Source organism: Bos grunniens, chromosome 13 (genome assembly GCF_055505025.1).
Source record: "Bos grunniens cultivar Pamir isolate PY7600 chromosome 13, Bosgru_T2T1.0, whole genome shotgun sequence".
Classification (NCBI taxonomy): domain Eukaryota; kingdom Metazoa; phylum Chordata; class Mammalia; order Artiodactyla; family Bovidae; genus Bos; species Bos grunniens.
Window position 1 is genome coordinate 24,601,781 of NC_141177.1, and position 24,052 is coordinate 24,625,832.

The 24,052-nt window shown below is 49.0% G+C and overlaps 1 protein-coding gene across 1 annotated transcript in view; it reads right to left on the reverse strand.

The window, feature by feature from the left end:
- Positions 1 to 24,052, reverse strand: part of BMP7 (bone morphogenetic protein 7) — an 85,295-nt gene that overhangs the window by 45,365 nt on the left and 15,878 nt on the right. The window contains exon 2 of the mRNA XM_086330901.1: positions 6,419 to 6,611. Coding sequence (XP_086187027.1) covers positions 6,419 to 6,611 — 193 coding nt within the window. The remainder of the gene's footprint in view (positions 1 to 6,418; positions 6,612 to 24,052) is intronic.

A 24,052-nucleotide genomic window follows, 5' to 3' on the forward strand; every position in this document is an offset into this window, starting at 1 on the left:
GGGGTCTCAGGTAAATAACCTCCCCTCTCTAAGCCAGTCGCTACACCTGGGAAATGGGGATATCAAGTCTCTGAAGGGTCATCTCCAAGGTCCTCAATGAACGTGAAGTGCCCTGCAATGCGACCATGTCCCTCTGTCCACTGCTCGCAGTGACTGAAGTCAGATAAGAACATAACGAGCAGTCTCATTACCAAGTCCTGACACGACAGACTTGGGAAGGGTCTGATGACCCACTGCCCTAGGGCTGCCCCAGGGCATGGAGACTGCAATGCTGTGCCCACAACACCCCCTGCCCCCTGCTCCCCATAGTGGGATGTCCTCTCCCCCAGCAGTTCCCCTCCCAGTTCTGTGCATCGCTTCCCCGGGAGCTTGTCAGACACACAGAAGCTCAGGCTGCACTCCAGCCATCTGACTTGGAACCTGCATTTTCACCGTGTCCCTCTGAGGTCACCCTCCCGGCAGCCAAAGTCCCTGAGACACACAGAGGGACATTTTTTATCCTGCTGCCAGCTTCATCTTGACTTTGGCAGTGACGGAGTCCCCACGAGGGGGTTCTGCTGGCCGGCTGCCACCAGGGTGTCTCACTGACCAGCTGCATCTCCTACAGGTGGGGCAGATCTGCAGGGACAAAGCGTGGACCCACAAGGAGAGGGGAGGAAAAGGGGGAGGCTGGAAAATGTCCAAGTTCCACAAATGAAACCCATGAGCTTTTGGGACCAACACCTTCACCCTGAGTTGGAACCAAAGCTAGAGCCAAAAGGGACAGAAGTGGCACCAGCTCCTGAAAGCCGAGCCCCACTGCCCAGCCCCTGGTCCAGCGTTCAGAAAAGGAGGGCAAGACTCTAATCCCTTAGCACCTCCCGCCACACCTCTTCCCCAGCAAGGCCACTGAAGCCAAGGCCACCTTCCCCAGACCTGCTTCTCAGCCCCCACTTCCCCCACAGCAGGCCAAGGGCGGCCCCAACACGCTTCTCCAGCTGCAAGCTGAGCCCGAGGGCCATGGAAGGCCTCCAGCTCGGCTCATTATCGGAATTTAATCTGGATTCCAAGAGATCAAGAGGACTCTGTGGAAAGTGGCTGCCACAGGGGGAGAGACGCTGAGGCCGACCCAAAGCCGGCTAATCCCCAGCACCCCGAGGGCTTTCCTGGAGCTCAGGCAGAGCCTCGCCAGATGTCCCAGCTCCAAGCTCCACACAGCTGGGCGGTCGGTGTCGGGGAGGCCACGACTCCCTTAGCAGAGGGAGCAGACAGCTACACGGTGAGGCGGTGGGGGTGGGAACAGGGCTTCTCTCAGGGTCAGATCAGCCAAAGGCCTTCAGCTTGAAGAGGATGCATGACCCAGGTTGGGGAAATGCAAACTAGGGCTCCACCTCCAAGCAAGCTCAGGCCTACATCCCCATCAGATACTGCAGAATTAAGGGATTTAGCATAGATGGTAAAGGCAGTCCCACCCCCAAAACCCAGAGTCCTTCATTTTCCGAAGCAGGTCTCTGCATTCCCAGCGATGAAGGTGAGGATGGTAGTGGTGATGGTGGTGAGGATGGTGACGACGCTGACAGTCATGGTGATGCTTCTAATATCTGCTAAACCTTCACTGAGCACTTACTATGTTCAAAGTAAATTTGTCAACTCCCTTTATCCTCACCACAAGCCTGGGAGGTAGGTTCAGTTATTATCCCCACTGTACAGAGGAGGAGGCTGAGCCTCTGAGGGGTTACTACTTCCCAAGGCCACACTGGTACAGAGTGTCGGGATTTGAATCTATACTCTGGTTGTTTTTTTTCTTTGTTTGGCCATGCCTTGCAGCATGCAGGATCTTAGTTCCCCAATCAGGGCTGGAACCCACGCTGCACAGTGGGTGTGGAAGCACAGTCTTAACCACTGGACTGCCAGGGAAGTCCCCAAATCTACACTTTAAAGAGCTGGACTGTCCTAGCTGAGGAATTTATGTCATAGGATCGTTTTGATTCTGGATTCAAAAACAAAACCCACCCAGAAAAAAAGAATAATTTTTTGAAAAAATTGTTTAACCTTTTAACTTTTAGAGAATGAGGGCCTTGCTTCTTTCTTTCAAGTACTATGGATAAGAAGTTTGGAAGTCTAAGGCAAGCAGCCCCTCCTGCCCACTGGCTGCCTCTGTCCACTCCCTGCTCTACATTATGCTTTGCACCTGCCGTATCATCCTATGTCGCCTCCTCTGTCTGAATGTCACCTCCTCGAGGGGCAGGGACTGGGGTCCGGTCACATCCACCACTACCCAACACACAGCAGGTGCTCAAATGCCTGCTGATGGGGAACTCGGTCTCCCAGCAAAGCCCAGAGGCCCCGAGGCAGGAACGCAGAGCTGGGCTGAGCACCCCCAAGACGACCTGCCACGCTGGCCACAGAGCCACTGACAGCTGTCCTGCCCATTCCTCTTCCAACCACAGTGACTCAGGCCTTCTCTCTTTCCTGGGCCTCTGGATTCACCCCACGGATCTCAGGCAGGGGTGAGGAGGTGGCCACTTCAAACTACGACGGAACCAGGTGCCCACGAAGACAGCAGGTTGACACAGGCAGAAAGACGAGGAGCTGCCGGCAACCACCACAGAAGCCAGAGGCTGGTGTTTCATCTAAGCGAGGACCTGGCGGCCCGCCCCACCCCAGCATCACTGCCTCCCTCGTGTCCTTCCAACAACCCACGCTTGCTTGTCTCTACCTCAAGACAGTGGCCCCTACAGACACTGAGACACTGTCTCCTCACCCCATTTCAGATCCTTCTAGTCATTCAAACATCCCCAGCTCAACAAGCCGTCTAGGAACACCAATCGCCTTATCAGGCCAGTGGGTCTACTTATTTGCTAAGTTGTTGATTGCCCATCTTCTTCACCCTGTTATGGATGGAACTGCATCTCCTACAAACATACACTCCAGTCCTACCGCGGGGACCTCTGATTGGGACCTTCTTTGGAATTAGGGTCTTTACAAATGTAATTAGGTAAGTAATGAAGTCGTGCTGGAGCAGGGCAGCCCCTAAGCCAAGATGACTGGTCTCTTTATCAGAGGAGGAGAGGCATGCAGAGAGCACGCAGAGCCGTGTGACAACAGAGGCAGAGACCAGAGCAGCGCGGCTGAGAGCCAGGGATGCAGTCAAGGGCCAGCCTCTTCCAGAAGCTGGAAGAGAAAGGAAGGATCCGTTCCTGCAGATGTTAGAGGGAGCACAGCCCTGCTGCCACCCGGATTTCAGACTTCCGGCCCCCAGCTCTGTGAGAGAGCACATTTCTATTGTTCCCAGCCACCCCATGTGTGGCGCTTTGGGAGGGCATTTAAAAATGCCCGATGGGAACTTCCCTCGTGGTCCAGTGGCTAAGACTTCGCCTTCCAACGCAGAGGGTGACAGTTCAGTCCCTGCTCTGGGAGTTAAGATCCCACATGACTCATAGCCAAAACAAAACAAAGCATAAAACAGAAGCAATATTGTAACAAGTTCAATAAAGACTTAAAAAAAAAATCACCCACATCAAAAAAAAAAAATTGAAAATAAAAAATTGCCCAGCTTTGAGACAAGGTCCCTGCCCCCATGAGCTGGGCTGGTTTATCCCAGTGGTTTAACAGAGGTGGTTGAATAAGTGAATGGCTGGACCCCCATGGATCTCTCCAAATGCAGTGGCCTCTGTGTCCTGTGGGGGAAGCTCGTGCCCACCAGCCCCCTCTTGCCATCACTGAGTCTCTGCTGCTCTTCCCAGCACATGGACGGGAGGGAGAAAGCCCCGCAGGTGCTTGGGGTGCTAGTTGGGGTGCTCCTCACATCAGGGGCAGTGCCTGAGGACGCTCCAGTCCTGAAACAAGCTCCACCCACATCAGCAGCATCCCAGCTGACCCCAACGACCCGGCCAGGGAGGGGGAGCACATTCCTGCCTGGAGATCTTGGAGGAAGAGCCACCCAGGCGACACCAATCAACCATCTCAGTCCTGCTCAGCCAAACCCAGTTGGGGCAGCCACATTCCTGAGGTTAAACCTCTTGATGGAGGTTTCTGAGGCAGGTTTGGGGAGCCTGCCAGAAAGCCCAGAGCGTGAGCTGGGCTCGAAGTTTGTACAAGTGGACTGATCAAGTGCCATTAACCAATAGCCTCTGGGTACCTGCCTGGCCCCCAGTACATCAGCCTTCACTAAAAAAAACAGTCAAACATATGCTCTTGTTCAAGAGCCCCAGGAGCTTTGTGAGAGCATAGAGCAGACATATGTCACCCTTGGGGAAAGAACTCAATGCTTCTTGTTGTAATTGGGTCTGGGAGCCAGGGTCCAGCCTGCCAGGGTTAACTGGGGCTTCTGAGGGCCTTCAGCAAGATTTCGAGGTGAATGACAAGGCTGTCGCTGCCTGCCCAGAACCACACACACAGTCTCTCCCCGCCGGAAGGGTCTGTCGTCCTCTCCAGCAGGGGGACAGTATAGGAAAGTGCAGACAAGTGGGGACCCTAAAATGTAGATATAGTCCACACTGAGCTGCCATTTGTCACCCATCAGACAGAGTAACAAAGATCAGAACGGTTTGATAAGACCATGTTCGGGAGCCCATAAGGGCCACAGGCTTCCTCTATGTGGCTGGTGGGAGTATAAACTGACAGAACCTCCAAAGAGAACAGTTCAGCCAAATCTATCAGAGTTACTGACGTGTGGGCCCTCGACCCCACAATTCTGTTTCTAGAACTGTATCTGACTGATAGACAAGTGTTGGCCACACAGCCCATGCTGTTTATAATTCATAAAAATTGAGAGCTCAGCGTGTGCACACAGACAATTGGCTAAATACCCTCCAGCACAGCCCGCACGATGGGAGATGCATGGTGATGAGAAGAACAAGGATACCCCCGGGTAGCGATGTGAAAGGATCGACAAGGTTCACTGTCAAGATCATCAAGGTTTAGCAACAGATGTAGGTGCAGGAGACACTGCATGATGAGAAACCATTTGTAAAAATATTTAAATGCACAAATATACTTGCTGATTTGAAAGAACTCAAGAAACTGTGGGCAGAGACAGTTAACTAAGGCAAAACACTGGAAACACTCAAGAAAAACTTGGTTTTCTAGTATTTAAGATGACCCCCCAAGTGACAGGGCTTGCCAAGCCAAATGTGCTAACAGGTTCCCTTTCCCACTGAAGAGGCCAGGACAGTCCAGCAGAAAGGAGGCACCCACACTGTCTTCCTTCCATTAATTACGATGAGTGGTAGGGAGGGGAAGGTCTGACATCCCAAGATGTCCGAACACTCAGCCACTGGGTAGCACGACCTAGGTCGCGTCCACCTCCGGACTTCAGAATGTCCCTGTTAGGGAAATGTTCCAGCTCATTCTCTTAACCTTCTCACCCCTTGGAGGACTTTGAAACAAAACTAAAAGGTCTCAAGAAATTAAAGTCTTTCAACAGAAGCTTCCGGTTCCTGACCTCAAGATTCTTGGAAGGCTAAGAGTTCTCTGCCTGTTTATTTTTCATTTGTGGATTTTTATCCCCTAAACATTTCATTACAAACAGCCACTTTCATTGGTGGCCTTACATCACGTGTTGGGTTTCAGTGATGCGTGGGAGATAGGCAGACTGTCAAAAATGCTTCTTCCTCTTCTTCATCCCCCTAAAGACACACTGACCCAGACAGATGACCCATAAATATCCATAGGGGGCCACACAACCGCAGGCTCCCCTGGCTGTCCCTATTCCTAACCCAACCTGCTGATGGTGATAGTTTTAAGAAATGGTGACATACACCATTGTTGTTGTTTAGACACTAAGTTGTGTCTGATTCTTTGTAATCCCATGGACTCTAGCCCACCAGACTCCTCTGTCCATGGGATTTCCCAGGAAAGAACATGGGAGTGGGTTGCCATTTCCTTCTCCAGGGGATCTTCCTGATCCAGGGACTGAACCCACATCTCCTGCATTGGCAGGTGGATTCTTTACCACTGAGCCACCAGGGATGCCCAACCTACACCATACACTTTCTCTAAAAAAGATAAACAGCCTGGCATGTGGTTGGTGCTCCCTCAGTCAATCCAAAAGGAAATCAATCCTGAATATCCCTTGGAAGAACTGATGCTGAAGCTCTAATACTTTGGCCACCTGATGTGAAGAGTTGAAGCATTAGAAAAGACCTTGATGGTGGGAAAGATCAAGGGCAGGAGGAGAAGGGGGCAAGAAAGGACAAGATGGTTGGATGGCATCACGGACTCAACGGATATGAGTCTGAGCAATCTCCAAGAGATAGTAAAGGACAGAGAAGCCTGACGTGCTGCAGGCCACGGAGTCGCAAAGAGTCAGACACGACTGAGTGACTGAATAACAATAACATGGGAAGTAGCCACGACAGACCGTGCCTCATCCTCTGCCGCTGCCTCCTCTCAGGAGGAGCTCAGGACCCCGCCCAGGCCCCAGGATGGTACCCACCTGCCCAGGTGCTCTTGCAACACCTGGTAGACACTGATCCGGAATGTCTCATTGTGGAAGTGTTCCCGGATGTAGTCCTTGTAAATGCGGAACTCAGCTGCAGTCACGGCCTCCCCTTCTGGGATCTTGGAGAGATCAAACCGGAACTCCCGGTGGTGGTAGCGCGGGTGGAAGAACTCTTTGTCATGTTCCACTGGGAAGGGAAGGAAACACACATGGGTACCAAGAGCTCATTAGTGACTGGGTTTCACTCTCCAGCTCAGAGTCCAAGCATCATGCCTATGCTTGCTAGAGACCTGCCCATAACTGGCAACCCCTGGTGATGACTGCCTGTTCCGGGCCAGGCCAAGCCGAGAGTGGGGGTGTGGACCCCCAGTTTACAAATGAAGACAGCTAAGGAACCCAGAAGTACAAAAATGTATGTTTGCCCATTGTGTGCTCTGTGGTGGGTCTCACACTGAGCACTCTTGGCCATCACGTGATAGAACATGGAGGCAGGATCTAGCCCCATTTTACAGATGAGGAAACTGAGGCTCAAGGAGGCCAGGTAACTTGCCCAAGATCACAAGTTAGGTGAGTGGCTGAACTCTGAAACCCACACTCTTAACCTTTATACTCCCAGGAGCCAGGCGGCCTGAGACTAAGTAAGTTGTGCCAGTTGAGGTCTTAGCCAAGTTACTTGACCAGTGTGTGTGCCCCTTCCTCCAGGGTTAACACTGGCCTTTTCTCATAGGGAAGATCACAGGAGGTGGCGTTTAGGGCAGAGCCAGCCAAATGGAAAATAACTGCATTTGTCATAGTTACAGAGCCTCTCAAGAGAAACAATCACATAAGAGAAATAAACTGTGCATGCAAGTATTTACATAGTTCAGCTACGATAGCATTATTTGAAAAAAATTACAATAGATCAAATGGAAAAGAAATGTTTGAATAAGCATGATATTAACACAGGTACAATCACTTAAATCACAGGCAATGAAGAAAGAAAACTTAGACATATAATCACAAATACGGTTTGCTGCAGCAGGTGTATATACAACTTTTTTTATGTGCAAAATAAAACGTATTTTAACTGCTAAGACAGTTAAGATATCAGGGTTATAAGACTTCTTTTGAATAAATTGTCCAACTAAACTTCTTTAGGATCCTTGGGATGACTTTCTAAGTGAATTTCTTTCATTAATTATTTTAAGACAATGAGAGGCATGAACCATGACATTATTCTGTTCTTCCTGAAACCCAGAGAATCTGGTGATGTATCAAAGTCAGAATAGTCATTTCTTAAAAGAAGAGCAGTGACTAATTCAAAGTTCAAACCAAATCCCAAATCTTACCTTCTCAAGCTTTCCATTTTATATAGAAACCACTCCACAGTGTGAAATCTACACAATTTCAACCTCAGGGATCAAGACAGTTTAACAGTCACCACTAAACTATTAGGGAGGGAGAAACTTTGAGGGAGAAAATTGTGTCTTTACACTCTGTTGTTAAATCACTGTAGTTGATGACCCAAGACTTGAGTTAAAATAAATGTCCAGAGTTGATATGTCCCTGAGTTCATTAAGAAAAGCTACCTAAGGAGACCCAGAACCTAGGAATCCAGTTTTTTTCCTCCCACAGCCCCTTGTATTCCAAAACACCACTGACTGAGAGAGCTCACACCCATGAACATAAAACTTTCACCTTCAAAGGATTAAAAGGATCCAAATCCCTGAGAAAGATAAGTCCAAAGAAAGTGGATTATGGAAAAACCATCCTGACAGTAACCAGCCTCATGACGGTCCCCAAAGCCAATTAATTCTACTGTCCTTCTTTGATAAAAGCCTGAAATAATTACCCCAAAATTGGCCCTGGGAGGGGAAATTCTGAGCTGGAGGGTGTCAATAAAGGGTAGAACAACAGGAGGCCCCTCAGCTGGGTGTCTCCTCTCTTGACCTTCTGCCACGTCAGCCAAGACCTCTGCCCCACATTCAGGTCAAACCTGATCCCCAAGCATCAGTCAGGAGTGTCTTGCCTCCTCTCCACGTCTGGGGTTCCTCCTCTCAGCACCTGGGGTGCCACCTCTCAGCATCTGGGGTGCCTCCTCTCAGCATCTGGGGTGTCACCTCTCAGCATCTGGGGTTCCTCCTCTCAGCATCTGGGGTTCCTCCTCTCAGCATCTGGGGTGCCTCCTCTCAGCACCTGGGGTTCCTCCTCTTAGTACCTGGGGTGCCACCTCTCAGCATCTGGGGTGCCTCCTCTCAGCATCTGGGGTGCCTCCTCTCAGCATCCTCCCATTATAGTCACACAAAACATACAAGTGTGCCCCTTGCTAAATTAGTGTCCTCTGCACACGTGGATTACGATAAACAAATGCAGTTCACATTGCTGACTTGCAGAGGGCAGCAACATTTACAGGTACCTAAGTGGAAGTATTCAGAATAGAATAGACCTGGGTTTGATCCCTGGGTCGGGAAGATCCCCTGGAGGAGAAAATGGCAACCCGCTCCAGTACTCTTGCCTGAAGAATCCCATGGACAGAGGAGCCTGGCGGGCTACAGTCCCTGGGGTCACAAAGAGTCAGACACAACTGAGCGACCAAGCACACCACGCATCATCAATACATAATAATACACAAAGATAAACAGATACTATACATCCTTATGGGGCTTCCCTCATAGCTCAGTAGGTAAAGAATCCGCCTGCAATGCAGGAAACCCCGGTTTGATTCCTGGGTCAGGAAGATCTGCTGAAGAAGGGATAGAATGTGTAGACGTCCTTATACGTGTGAGAAAAAATATAGAAGATACAGTATTTCTCCTGCTCCCTAGAGGATCATTTCGTGCCGGGACACAGCTCACTGTGATGTCACCGGAAGGTGCCACATCCATACCATCTCTTTCTCTTGGAGAGCCTCTTCATGGTTCTTCCAATCAAGCCACATGGTCCCAAGGGAGCCGCCATCTTGTCCCATGACCCCCTTCTCCAGAGTTGGGGGATGGGAGAGAATGAGCCCTTCACTGGGCCAAACACAGGATTTCTTTTATTTACTGGTACCTGGTGGGAAAGAGTCCTGTTTGTTTTCTCTGCCTTGAACCCTAAGGATGCAATGTCCTGGGCAGACACTCATTGACACTGCCTCACAGAGAAAGCTGATCTGTGAGAAAGAAGATTCTGGATGGGGAGGACAGAGCTCAGAATTGAGGGGTATGCCTTCCAGGTTCAATCCCCTGGCCTAGTGGTCCCCACACTTCCTGAAGTTCAAGGTTTCAGTCCTTCTAATTTGTGAGTCCCATGGAGATCCTTCCAATAAGACTCTGGTAAATTAATTAGAGTCAGGTGGCTGTCCTTTGCAACCAAGGCAGTTCTGAGCAAAACAACCGAGCCCAATTATATATAGTATAGCGTTAGCCACTCAGTCATGTCCGACTCTTCGCGACCGCATGGGCTATAGCTTCCAGACTCCTCTGTCCATGGGATTCTCCAGGCAAGAATACTGGAGTGGGTTGCCATTTTCTCCTCCAGAGGATCTTCCTGACCCAGGGATCTAACCAGGGTCTCCTGCATTGCAGGCAGATTCTTTACCATCTGAGCCACCCGCAGATCAGATCAGATCAGTCGCTCAGTCGTGTCCGACTCTTTGCGACCCCATGAATCGCAGCACGCCAGGCCTCCCTGTCCATCACCAACTCCTGAAGTTCACTCAGACTCATGTCCATCGAGTCAGTGATGCCATCCAGCCATCTCATCCTCTGTCGTCCCCTTCTCCTCCTGCCCCCAATCCCTCCCAACATCAGAATCTTTTCCAATGAGTCAACTCTTCACACGAGGTGGCCAAAGTACTGGAGTTTCAGCTTTAGCATCATTCCTTCCAAAGAAATCCCAGGGCTGATCTCCTTCAGAATGGACTGGTTGGATCTCCTTGCCTGTAAAACCTGACCAATTATATACACAGCTGGAAATGGATGGGCAAGAAACATGTCCAGGTAACAGTGGGGGTGTCCAGGTGGCCATCCACTGTGAAAGCTGCTTTCTTCAGACGTGGATAATGTACAAGTACAAGCTGACCCCCTGACCAGCTCTGGGGCCAGGGGCAGTGACTGTCTCGATCCTGAACCTCCACTGTCCCGCACAGCCTGATGCCTAGTAGGGCTCCATTAGTCTACTGGATTCAATATATTAATCTTCGTGTAATTCTCGGCTAGTCTTAGTCAACAATTTTTTAAAATAGCATACATGCAGTAAAGCACACAGACCCTAAGTGTTCATGAAGTTCTTTGAATTTTCTCAACGCAAACGCCCCCAGAGCACAACACAGCACATTCATGACTAGCGCCAAAGACACCCCTGCAGGGCCCCTCCCTAATACCAGACCCTCACTTGTCTCCAAAGGTGACCGCCATGCAAACACCCGACAACACAGACTCACTTTTCCCACTTGGGGTTTCCCCACCAGAGTCCACGTCCTTCAATCAACCATGTGTGCCCCCCACCCTCTTTGTGGCTACGTGGAGCAGCAAGTCACTCATTCAGCTGCTGTACTGGCTGTCACTGAATGGACAGGCCACAGCTGACTTTTCGATAGGCATCTGGGTAGTTTCCACCTTGGGACCATCACAACTGGGGCCATGATTGACATTCTTGCTTTTTGGTGAACACAGTTCTATGGGGTAAACACCTTGAAGCAGGGCTGGGAATGCACAGAAATCAAAGATTGGTCAAAGGTAAGCATTTTGAAGAAAGGGGCATGGAGAAGGGTCCCCGCATGTTAGCCTGGACTGCCTGGAGTGCAGTGATGCCAGCAGTGGATGTAACCGGGAGGAAGAACCCCACAGATGAAGCGGGAAGGAAGAAAGCACATGTGGAGGCAGACAGGTTAAACTCGAGGTGACCTGCAGGAAATCCAAGCGGGAAAGTTGACTGGAGTTTTGAGAGTTCAACTGGGGACTATTGAATTGCATTTATGGATCACATTTTGTGGGAGAAAGGCACACACAAGAGAAAGATGTAGTGGACTCGGACCATTACGGTATGAGAAATGGAGAACACAGCTATGAGAAGAACTCAGTCCAGGGGAAGAAGCAAGACTAGAGACAGGCAAGATAAGACAACCAGCCTGTGGCCAGACTCAGATAACAGGGGCAGGGTGACCATTCACGGGATTTGGTCATCAGCTGCTCAGAGACACCAGGCAATGGTCATGGTCAAGACAGCCATGCAGAAAAGGCAAAAAGAGCAAGACTGTGGCCAGCTGCACACGAGAGACATTTGCATCGTGGAGCGGGGAGGGGGGACGGTCCGCCCATACAAGGCTGCCTCCACTCCCTCCTCGAGCAGCTCTCCTGGCCAGGGCTAGGAAAACTTGATAAACAGTAGTAATCATGTTAATGGCCCAGCTGCTCCTTCCAAAAACTTTATGGTTTTTAGAAAAAGCTTAGTTAACTTTCCAGACTGTGCGATCCTTTCACTGTTGCCTAAGATGCTGCTAATCTATGAGAGGGGACCCAGAACTGTACAAGCAAAGGAACACTTTCCAAGTAAAAACTGTAAGTCCAGCATCAGAAGTCTGTTCCTCGCTCAGGAGCTCAGTCTGGACCACACAGCTCCAGTTACGGGCCAGGGGCAGACCCTTGAATCCCTTTCAAGAGGCTCTGAGAACCAGCAGAACCAACCAAAGTCCACAATATAACCAGAAACTAGAGCTGAGTTTTCAAAGACCCCTGACTGCTGAGGATCCCCTGGCCCAGTATCCCCACCCGCCAAGCCGATTTCACTCTGGAGCTTTCAACCCCATCTCCTTCCTGTCCTAGGGGGATATGATCCATTCGGAAGATTCTGGCACACGCCAGAATTCACTGGAGCTGATGTTACCAAGGCTGCTGTCACCTAGTGATCTACGGCCCTGCAGCTTCAAGGATGTGAAATTCGATGATGGCTCTTCATTCATTCCAAGATTTACATGGTAAGATTAAGGAGCTTGAAAAAGCCGCCAGAGGCATACCATAAATCGGGAGTTCTAGAGAAGTGAACAGGCATAGCAACGACATTACAGGAAAATGCTCTCTTAATAACATGAGCGTTAATACACTCTGCTGCTCTTACAGAAGAAGAGAGGAGACGGTCCTAAACATAGTGAAAAGCAATATCGTGTAAAAGTCTAAAATGATAAACCCTGCCACAAAAATATTTCAATGTCTCCTTACCCCCCAGTGTACTCATTCTACAAGAACTTCTTGACTGCCCAATATGAGGGAGAGAGCCCTGTTGAGAGAGAGGAGAGAGACTAGAGGAGAGAGCTAGAGGAGAGAAACTGATAAAAGCTCACTTGGATTGTAACTCTGACACCCACTCAAACCCCAACCTAGGTAAGAGCCATCATTTTTTAATTTTTATTTTTAATTGTGGTAAAAATGCAGGGCTCCCCCCGTGGCTCAGCAGTAAAGAATCCATCTGCAACACAGGAGATGTAGGAGACATCGGTTCCATCCATGGGTCAGGAAGATTCCCCCCAGAGGAGGTATTGGCAACCCACTCCAGTATTCTTGCCTGAGGAATCCCATGGATGGAGCAGCCTAGTGGGCTACAGTCTACACGTCGCAGAGTAGGACACGACTCAGTGATTGAGCACTCTCGCAGGCACCAACAGCACGCAAGTGTCCTAATTTTTCCACGTTCTCTCACCAACACTTATTTTCTAATGATCTGTTCTGATAGTAGCCATCTTAATGATGGGAGGTAGATGGTCACCAGTCTCAAAGCCCTCCCACTGGCCTGAATGCAACATCACATGTTACACATACACATTTCCTCAAATTCTTATAGAAGTAAGCACATGCATTGTGTCCATTTTACAGATGAGGTCACTGAGGCTCAGAGTGGTAAAGTTGCTTGTCTATAGCCACACAGCTGGTCTGAATACTTCGCCACTCAGCCACACTCTCTTCCCTCATGCCAGGAACCACTGCCAACCTCTTAGCTGGGGAGACGATAAAAAAAAAAAGACACCCCTAGGACTCCCCTGGCAGTCCAGTGGTTAAGAATCCATGCTTCCATTGCAGAGGGCGCAGGTTCGATCTTTGGTTGGGGAACTGAGATCCTTCATGCTGCACAGTATGACCAAAAAATTAAAATTAAGAAAAAAGACCTCCCTAAAGTATACTTCAAGCTCTCAACACACATGACATGATCACAACAGTGATCTCCTTAAAAGCTAAATTCAGAGTGAAGACTGCATCCTGCTCAGGTCCCTCTTTGTAAATTTCGCTCGTGCCAGAGTCACCCCAAGGGAGGCTGACAGCTTGAAGGTAGGGTAGCATTTCCTCGTCTCCCCATCATCCTTCCCCAGCCCCCCAAATCAGGGGGTGGGCCCCGCCTGGCAGAGGGCACACAAGCAGCATTGTCTCCCCTGAACCGCCTCTTCAACTCTCGAACTTTCCACCAAATGCTTTGGCTGCCAATAGGACCACCTGGAGCCCCAGCGCCGGGCGCTCCGAGAGGGTCTTCAGAGACACTGCCTCCTTGTTAAATGTCGGGGGCTGCATCCCAGGACGGGGGGCGCGGAGGCGAGCCCACTGGCGGCCAGGCTTTTTGTCATAAGCGTGGCAGCCGCACAGATGTGGGGTGGGGGTGGGGCAGGGAATTACTGTACCGCAAGATTAAACACTCCGGTGTCAACATGTGTGCAGTGTTGCTCGAACAATGTTATCATTGTGAATTGAATGGACCAAAGGGTTTAGGGGATGGGGTGGGGAGAAGGAGAAAAGATGGGTTTAATTATCTCTAGGGCTGAAGCCAGTTGTTTGCCTAAAAAGCCCCAGACGCTGCTAGAGCTGCAGAGAAAAAAAGGGCTATAAGCTTCTATCAACTTTTCTACCATAAACTAAGGCAGACAGCCTTCCCCCATGAGTACCCCATCTCCCCAGGGGGGAACCCACCCCCAGGGATCTCTAGGTCCCCACTCCCTCTCCATCCTTGGCTAATGAAAATGAAGGGAAAGAATGGAAACTAGTTACTATTTCAACTAAACTAGAGATTCTCAGCCTGGGGCAATTTTGTCCTGCCCTTACCCTCCTTGAGGGCTATTGAGCAATGAATGCCTGCATTCTTCCCCCTACTCATCCCCTGTAACAATTTAGGGAGTGTGTGCTACTGGCATCTGGTAGGTAGTGGCCAGGGACAGGTAGTGGCCAGGGACATTGCTAAACATCCTCTGAACTACAGGGGATGGTCCAGCCCCGACTGTCAACCAGATAGAGTTGAGAATCCTGGATCTAACAGACACATAAGCCTCATGAAATCTTGGTTTCAGTCCCAACTGGGCTCTCATCTGTCTAGGTGGAACCTCAGGCTCAGTGGGCCTCAGTTCTTCCCTCTGTAACAAAGGAATGGACTTAATTGTTCTGAAGTCCCATTTCACTTCTGTTGTGTGTATGTATGTGTCAATCACTCAGTCGTGTCCACCTCTTTGCAACCCCATGGACTGTAGCCCGCCAGGCTCCTCTGTCCATGGAATTCTCCAGGCAAGAATACTGGAGTGAGTTGCCATTTCCTTCTCCAGGGGATCTTCCTAACCAGGGGACTGAACCCAGGTCTCCCCCACTGCAGGCAGTCTTTACCCTCTGAGCCACCAGGGAAATCTTCACTTCTATTAGGTTATACCATAAAGAGTTGAGAACTTTCTATCGATTTTGACCTATATGTGGTTCAACCGAAACTTTAATTTTACACCTTCACTGTCCAGTATGGTAGCCACCAACTACATGTATATACTGGGCACTTGCAATGTGGCTGGTGTGGCAGTGTTTATATTTCTTTCAGAGTAATTGGTTTAAATTGAAACAGCCCCATGTGCCCAGGGGCACCCATACTGGACAGCAGATACAGAAAAGCTCAATGATGGTGGAACTTACAGAAAAATTCAACCATGGTGGAACTTTCAATTGGACAGCATGGCTCTGCAGCATCAGTGGGCTGGCTTCTGATGGTGACATGATGATATAGAGCTTATCGCTAATAAGGGTCAAATACATGTTCTCAGAGATACACCAGAGGTTGCTCCTCAGAAAGTTCCCAGGGTGAGAAATTGCATGGATGGGGTCGCAAAGGGTCGGACAGGACTAAGCGACTGAACTGAACTGAACTGAACTGAGGGAGAGCTTGGGCTTCCCCTGTGGCTCAGCAGTAAAGAATCCGCCTGCAATGCAGAAGATGCAAGAGATGAGGGTTCCATTACTGGGTCAGGAAGATCCCCTGGAGAAGGGCATGGCAACCCACTCCAGTATTCTTGCCTGGAGAATCCCATAGACACACTCTTCATTTTCATGCATTGGAGAAGGAAATGGCAACCCACTCCAGTGTTCTTGCCTGGAGAATCCCAGGGACAGGGGAGCCTGGTGGGCTGCCATCTATGAGGTCGCACAGAGTCAGACATGACTAAAGTGACTTAGCAGCAGTAGCAGCACAGGGGAACTTAATTCCAGAGCTGTGGGAGAGGCCTGGAGTGCACACAGATGGGTCCCAGGCTCTCAGTTCTGTCTATAAAAACTGGCACGATGACGCCTGCCCCAGTCACAGGGCCACCTGGGAGCTTGTCCCTTGGTGAGTGACTTCAGGCTGGATAATCATCAGACCCACCAAGTTCAGGGGCGCGGGGGCAGGGGCACGGCACCAAGATCCCCTCCCCTCCACTGTGTGGGCCATTTACCCTCCCTGAACACCTCCTCCCCTCCCATCCTGTTCATTTCCTTCCTAGGAATTCATGCTCTGCATTCGTGATTGATTGGCCTGTTGACCTGTTTGTTAACTGTCTTCTAGCTTTTAATTTCTAGAGTAAGACCTGGGAGAGGGCACAGGGCATATGAGGCTTGAACATGGAGCCAGGATGGGGTTTGAATTCAGGCTCCGTCACCCATGGGGCCCTTGGGCAAGTTACTCTTTGTCTGTCAAATGCGAGGATGAGGAGACAAACCCTGACTTCACTAGGTTGGCATAGGATTAAAACAGACCACGGATCCTCAAGCTTCAGTGTGTTCCAGAATCGCCGGGGAGCTTGTTAAAACACAGACCACTGGACCGACTCCCAGTCTTTCTAAGATGGGAGATCTGGGGTGGGGCCCAAGAACCTGCATTTCTAACAGGCTCTCAGGAGACACTCATGCTGCCAATCCTCTGTCTATGCGATTTCCCAGACAAGAATAGTGGAGTGGGTTACTGTTTCCTTCTCCAGGGTATCTTTCCGACCCAGGGATCGAATCCGTGTCTCCTGCGTCTCCTGCACTGCCAGGCAGACTCTTTACCACTAAGCCATCAGGGAAGCTGGGCTCCCTTAGTTGGGTAGAAAAGCCCCTCGCGGCCTTGCTCAGCTGGAGAAGCAGCAGAGTTTGGGCTGAGATGGGGCCTGACAGCTTGGGTTGACTTGGGTTCTGCCAGCAGTGACTTGGGACCTGCGAACCCATCTTCGTGAGGCTTAGCTTCCCCTTCGATAAGATGGGGACACAAAGAGGCCCCCAGTTATGGGGCCGTAGTGAGAATTCGAGGAGACAGAGGCCAGCAATCATGGGACATGGCAGGGACACATGCCAGACTAGAGCAGGCCCCAGGAGTGGCTGGGGCGGGAGAGACACCACGGGAGCCCGCACCCCCCTCCCCCAGGACAGGAGGGTGCCTGCCCAGACCTTCCCCCAAAGCAGGCAGAGACTCCTGGGTCAGCTGGGCAGGCACAGCTGGTTTAAGGTATTTTAGAGGCAAATCAAATCAAATGAGAATTTATAATCCTTCCTGAGGTCTGGGTTCCATCAACCTAAACTCATTAGGCCCGAGCAGCGCAGGTGCAGCTAAGGAAGAGATTGTTCCGCGTTTCCTTCATGCTGAGCGCCCATCTCCCTTTCAAAATAAGAGTCTTCTCTAAAACCCCACATACTTGGAGCAAAACTCTCATTACAGAGGCATCAGCTTCCATTTCTGCAAATAGGATAATCAAGAGACGTGCAGAAGCCAGTCCAGGGCCCGGCAGGTGGAGTCTGGCAGAAACCAGCAAACCAAAACCCTCATTCAGAGGACTTCCCTGGTGATCCAGTGGTTAAGACTTCGCCTTCCCGTGTAAGGATTATGGGTTCAATCCCTGGTTAGGGAGCTAAGCTCCCACATGCCTCATGGCCAGAAAACCAAAACATAAAAAACAGAAATGATATTGTAACAAATTCAATAACGACTTTAAAAATGGTTCACATTTTTAAAAATCTTAAAAAAAAAAAGACCCTCATTCATTTCATGCTCACATTTTAACAAACTGAACTTGCCTTCCCAAGCTGAACTATCAAAACATCCTGAAAACTACATTGCTGTCCCTTGAAACTATTTCTGGTAAGGGAGGGAGAATCAGAGATCAAACCAAACAATGGTTCTGAAATTACAGTGTAAGTCCTCTGGTGAATGTAACTGCAAACAGATTTCCAATGTGAGTGTCCAGTTTACATGAATCAGGTCTGAATAGGGGTCATCTTTCCAACTCATTGGAAATGATTAGTAGGATTTAAGAAGTACGAAAGGGCTTCCCTGGTGGTCAGAGGGTAAAGAATCTGCCTGCAATGCAGGAGATATGGGTTCGATTCCTGGGTCAGGAAGATGCCTGGAGAAGGGAATGGCAACCCACTCCAGTCCCATGGACACGGGAGCCTGGCGGGCTACAGTCTATGGGATCACAAAAAGTCAGACAAGACTGATTGACTACTGTGCAATCAAATGGATAAAGATTTAAAACAGGCAAAACTGGTCTATGGCATTAGAGGATGGGACAGCCAGCTGCCCGTGAGTGAGGGTGCCACAGGGCTCCTGGCAGCTAGTCACGTTCTGTTTCTTGCATCTGGGCACTAGTACTCAGATACCTGAGTGTCTGAAAGTGTCTCACTTTGTGAAAATTCCTAACTCCTCTAGATTTGTGCACTTCTGTACACGTTACACTTCAACAAAATTTTGTTAATAATATCTATCAGCTGGCTATATCCATCTCCAGTTCTACTCAAGAAGTATTTGTCACCATAGTTCCCCTATTTTAGGAGGTGTGATTAATTTAATACCAACTCTTTGGGGAAAAGATACTAACATTTTTATTGTTTTTTTTTATTTGGCTATGCCAGGTCTCAGTTGCAGCTTAGAATCTTTAGTTACGGCATTTGAACTCTTAGTTCCAGCATGTGGAATCTAGTTTCCTGACCAGGGATTGAATCTAGGTTCCTAACCCTGCACTGGAAGCATGGAGTCTCAGCCACTGGACCACCATGGAAGCCCCCACCTTTATCAGTTTTAAGACTTCTTGGTTTCAGAAGCATCAATAATCAAAGAAATGGAAGATTTTACCTAAAGTAAACAATTGGGAAAAGCTTGTGTGGCATCTACTGCCCTGACCTATGACCCTATGACAGCAAAGCTTTATTCACTTGTTCTAAACCCATCCTTGAAGCCTGAGGTGCAGCTCGGGATCAAGATTAAGTAACTGGATTCCCAAATTCAAATACACTTTCTGGGCCAGCTGATGCTTCTCTGTGCTCAGTTTTCTAGTCTCCAACATAGGGGAGACCACCTGAAATGGCTCATATGGGAATTAAATAAGCAATAAAGGCCAAGAGGATAACGGGTGCTTAGCACCCTTGACAAATGTTAGCTACTAAGATTATTACTATTATTATGACTAACTTAGCAATAATTGGATAGTATACAGGCCTCCAACTCCTCAGTCTAGCCACAAAGGATAACTCTCAGAAACCTTATTTATGTAGCATGGTCTACCTCCTAGACCCGACTGATTCATGAGTGAACATGTAATTCAAGCTGTCTAAGAGTCCCTAACCAGGAACTTTAGTTGGGTGCAGTAGCTCAACTGAGTCCTCAGGAACTCAAGTTTCTTCTATCTTTTTGCCCTGCCATTGTCTGCATGTTGACATTTAGTCCTTAGGCTTGTTGCCTAAGGGTCACAAGATGGCTGCCACGGCTCCAAACATCCCATCTTCACAGGACCACATTCAAGGTAAGAAAAGGATAGAGTGTTCTCTTTGTTTATCTGTCACTCACCAGGAAGCAAAATATTTTTCAAAACCACCTCCCACCCCTTTCTACTCCCAGCAGATTTCCTCTTATATCTCACTGGTTAGACCAGCATCTCATGGCCATTCCAACCCACTAGGGAAGCTGGTAAGGCAAATATGTGACTAGCCAGAGAGCCATAAATACAAGTTGGTGTGGGTGGCATCTTTCTCCCAATAGGCAGGGTGCCAGAGGAATATAGTGAGGCAGAGATGACAGACATAGAGTGAATAACCCTTGGGCTCTCTAAGGACCTGTTGCTGTTATGTCTTTTCCAAAGTCTTGTTGTTGTTCAGCCATGAAGTCTGACTCTTTGCAGCCCCATGGACTGCAGCACACCAGGCTTCCCTGGTGTGCTTCCCATGGGACTGGAATGGGTTGCCGTGTCCTTCACTGTCTCCTGGAGCTTGATCAAACTCATGTTCATTGCCTCAGTGATGTTATCCAACCATCTCATCCTCTGTCTCCCCCTTCTCGTCCTGCCCTCAATCTTTTCCAGCATCAAGGTCTTTTCTAGTGAGTCAGCTTTTTGCATCAGATTGTCAAAGTATTGGTGCTTCACCTTCAGCATCAGTCATCCCAAATCTTAGGCATGCATTGATTTTCTTTTTACTCTCCTTAAACTAGTTTGAAGATACATTTTTTGTCTGCAATCAAAGAATTCTGTTACATATAATGTTATTCACAGCAAACACACACTCTGCCCAGAAACAATTTCTGAAAATACCTCTACATCCTTTCCCCCTGATCATCTCTTCCAACCAGAAGCCTCTCGTGTCCATCTCTCTTGGAAACAAGCAGAAGTAACCCATGTGCCCAGAACCCACTTATGGGAAAAAGTTCTTACAGGCTTTCAGGATACAAACAGGGTTTCGACCAGGATGGGCAGGCCTTGGGTCCGAGCAGCTCTCTACCCTCGGCTCATAAACAATGACACAGATTCTTAAAGTGTCTTAAGTCTCTTGATCTGCTCATCCTCTTCCCAGAGGGAGATAGGAGCCTCCTATCCCACAAGCAGAACTCAGTCCAAACCCTACCTGGCCTCTGCTTCCTTCAAGGGGACATGATGCTGACCATCTCAGATCACTTTTAAGACCTTTGCTACAAGTCTAAGGAGATGGTGATAAAGTAGTTTTCAGCAAACAACTGACTGTTGGCCAGAATCCCACGGAGTCTTCAAAATCAGGGTGAGATGTGCACCTACTTACAGGTTTGAGTTTAAAGAGAAACTGAAGTCTCTCCAGAGGCTACAGAGGGTCTGGTTGAATTAATGCCAACATGCAATCCACTTTCTGTATATATTCACTGTGGCACAGTATTATATGGAGACTTTGCAACTAATTTGTTAAATATGGAAGCAATATATTGAGCATGTGCTCAGTCGTGTCTGACTCTTTGCGACCCTCTGGACTGTAGCCTGCCAGGTTCCTCTGTCCATGGAATTTTTGAGGCAAAAATACTGGAGTGGCTGCCATTTCTTTCTCCAGGGGATCTTCCTGACCCAGGGACTGAATCCCTATCTCTTGAGTCTCCCGCATTGGCAGGCAGATTTCTGACCACTGCACCACTTGGGAAGCAACCAGTTTAGGGTTCCAATTTTTTTGGGCATAGTGCAGAGTTGAGTCAAATCATGTGCAAATAACCTGTGTAAATCTAACTATACATCACATAGAAAAAACAAAGAGGGAGAGACAAACAACTTAGATTATTAATATTTGAATGTGGTTACCCAATGACCACTTCCAACACACTTTCCATCCCCACACTTTCCCTCTTACTGTGTGGGCCAGAAGCCACTTTCATACCTTTCCATCCTTCCTTGCAGCAAGATCAGGCCTTGTGAACCAGTTTGGGCCAGGGGACTTAAAGAGACACCTTCTAGGGAAAGCCAGGAGACAGGCAAGCAAGGAGAGCTCTTTGGGCCCTTCCCCTTTCTCTTGCCTTGAATGTAGGAGTATATGAAGATGTGATGTCTGGGGCTGCAGCAGCCATCTTGTAACTGTGAGGTTAGCCATAAGGTATCTGAGGATGGTGAAGGCAAGGAGGAAAGTTTATGGATTCCTGGATGATATCACTGAGCTGCTACCCCAAACTTGGAATCATGTCACTGAAGACTTGCTGTTATGGGAGATACTAATATGCTTTTGGAGCCGAAGCCACTGTTAGGCAGGTGTATTGTGACTTACAACAAGTCCTAAAAGAGACATCATTCCTGTCCACAGAAGCAAGGAGTAGCGTTTGGGAGGCATATATCTTGCAGTACTTCCTATTCATGAAAGTGGTGCGAGTGGTGCTAGTGTTTACAAATAAGTGTGTTGGTACAATACGGCACTACACTAAAGCTACTTGTGTCATCGCACGTGTCATGGAAGAAGCACAATCTATCCCAACGCTGGAAGAAAATCCAGCAGTAGGGACTTAACATACAGAGTGTGTCTGTCTCCAAAGTGGCATCTTCCTAAGGAATTCCAAGGGTAATTTTCACTCTGCCCAATTTCTGTCTGACCCACTACCTTTAGCCTAGCCCATACAAAAGGGCAAATGCAGCATCACACTTCCAAAACATCTAGGCCTCGTCAAAATCTATAATGGGAGATGAATAAATAATATAAATATAGTTTTTCAAGTGTAAAACTACTTAGGTGAATGTACTCAGTCGCTCAGTCCTGTCCAACTCTTTGGGATCCATGGACTGTAGCCCACCAGGCTCCTAAGTCCATGGGAGTTTTCAAGCAAGAATACTAGAGTGGGTTGCCATTTCCTCCTCCAGGGGATCTTCCCAACCCAGGGACTGAACCCACATCTCCTGCACTGGTAGGCGGATTCTTTATCACAGAGCCACCAGGGAAGCCCACTTAGGAAAATGCAGAGTCTTCAGTGTGAGGACTAAGTTGGACCTGGAGAGGAACTGACAGGCATCCGCAATGAGGACAAATCAGGACAACAGGCCATCACAGAAGGACCATGAAGAGACTCTGCAGCCAGTCTGGGCTCCAAAGGCAGTCCCAGGAGCAGCCCCCATTTACTGAGAGATCATTGCTTTCATCCCATTTAATCCTGGCTGCCCTGGGCCCTAAGCCACCCATGTACGAGATAAACTGCTATGAACTAAATTGGCTTGCGTGCATACATGTTCAGTTGTGTCCAACTCTTTGTGACCCCATGGACTGTATGTAGCTCACCAGGGCTCCTCTGTCCATGGAATCTTCCAGGCAAGAATACTGGAGTGGGTTGCTGTTTCCTCCTCCAGAGGATCTTCCCAACCCAGGGATTGAACCTGGGTCTCCTGTATTTCCTGCATTGGCGGGAAGATTCTTTACCACTAGCACCATACAGGAAGTTCTGGGCCCCCCTAAATTCATATGTGGAGCCCCAACCTTCAACAGAAGAGTATTAGGAGGTGGGGTCTTTGGGACATGATGAGGTTTAGCCGAGGTCATGAAGGGCTGGGAAGACAGGCAAGTGGCATCACTACCAGCCGCTAATGTTACGTGTGGGGCACCTGCTGCCATGTGGGCACCGTGCTCAGCTCTCTTCCCAGATCCTCACAACAGCCCTTATAGAAAAAGGAAGAGGCCTGAGCTCTCTCTCCATCTTGGGAGGATACAGCCAGAGGGCAGCCGTCTACAAGCCAGAGACAGAAGAGAACCCAGCCAAGCAGGCACCCTGATCTTGGACCTCCAAAACTGTGAGAAATAAGAATGTGATGCTTCAGCTCCCCAGGCAGCGCTGTTCTGTTCTGGGAGCCCAAGGCAACTAAGACAGAAGCTGGGGCCTGGAGCATCTGAGTGCTTCAGTCAATCGCATGAGGTCACACACCTTTCCCTGGGACTCCAAGCCAGGCAGACCTGCTGTCCCCAAAGCTGAGCAAGTGACTTGTCACCCCCAAGCTCCGGTTTCCTCACACATAAGAATAAATGTGGAAATCGTGCTATTTGATGAGTGACCGGTATATGGGTAGGTCCTCACTTCAGGTGGAGAAATGTCAATCACCTCCAAAAACGAGGTGAGACAAGGAAATGCTGGGCTTCCCAGGTGGAGCTAGTAGTAAAGAACTCGCCTGCCAGTGTAGGACGCATAAGAGATGTGGGTTTGATCACTGGGTTGGGAAGATCCCCTGGAGGAGAAAACGGGAACCCACTCCAGTATTCCTGCCTGGAGAATTCCATGGACAAAGGAGCCTGGCAGGCTACAATCCATGGGGTTACAAAGAGTCAAACACGACTAAAGCAACTTAGCACACACACACAGGAAATGCCACTAAGTCCGACATGGACAGAGTTCAGCAAAAAAGGTATAATTTTACTATAAAAGCCTTATTATTCATTTTTAAAAATAGGCCAGTCCATAGTCATGTTTGTGTCGTAAGCTGGAGGGCTTACCATCCAGCTAGTCCTGACCATCGGGTGTTTCCTTCAAACTCCGCATCGATAAACACAGATTACCATCAGCAAGAAGCAACTTTCTAGTGTAACAGGATCCGTAATAAGAAGGGCAGATTCCTGGTTTGCCTCGTGCTCAGTCAACAGAGACCAGCTTTGCACTTCACCACAGGGCATCCAGCCAAGGGGAGGACCA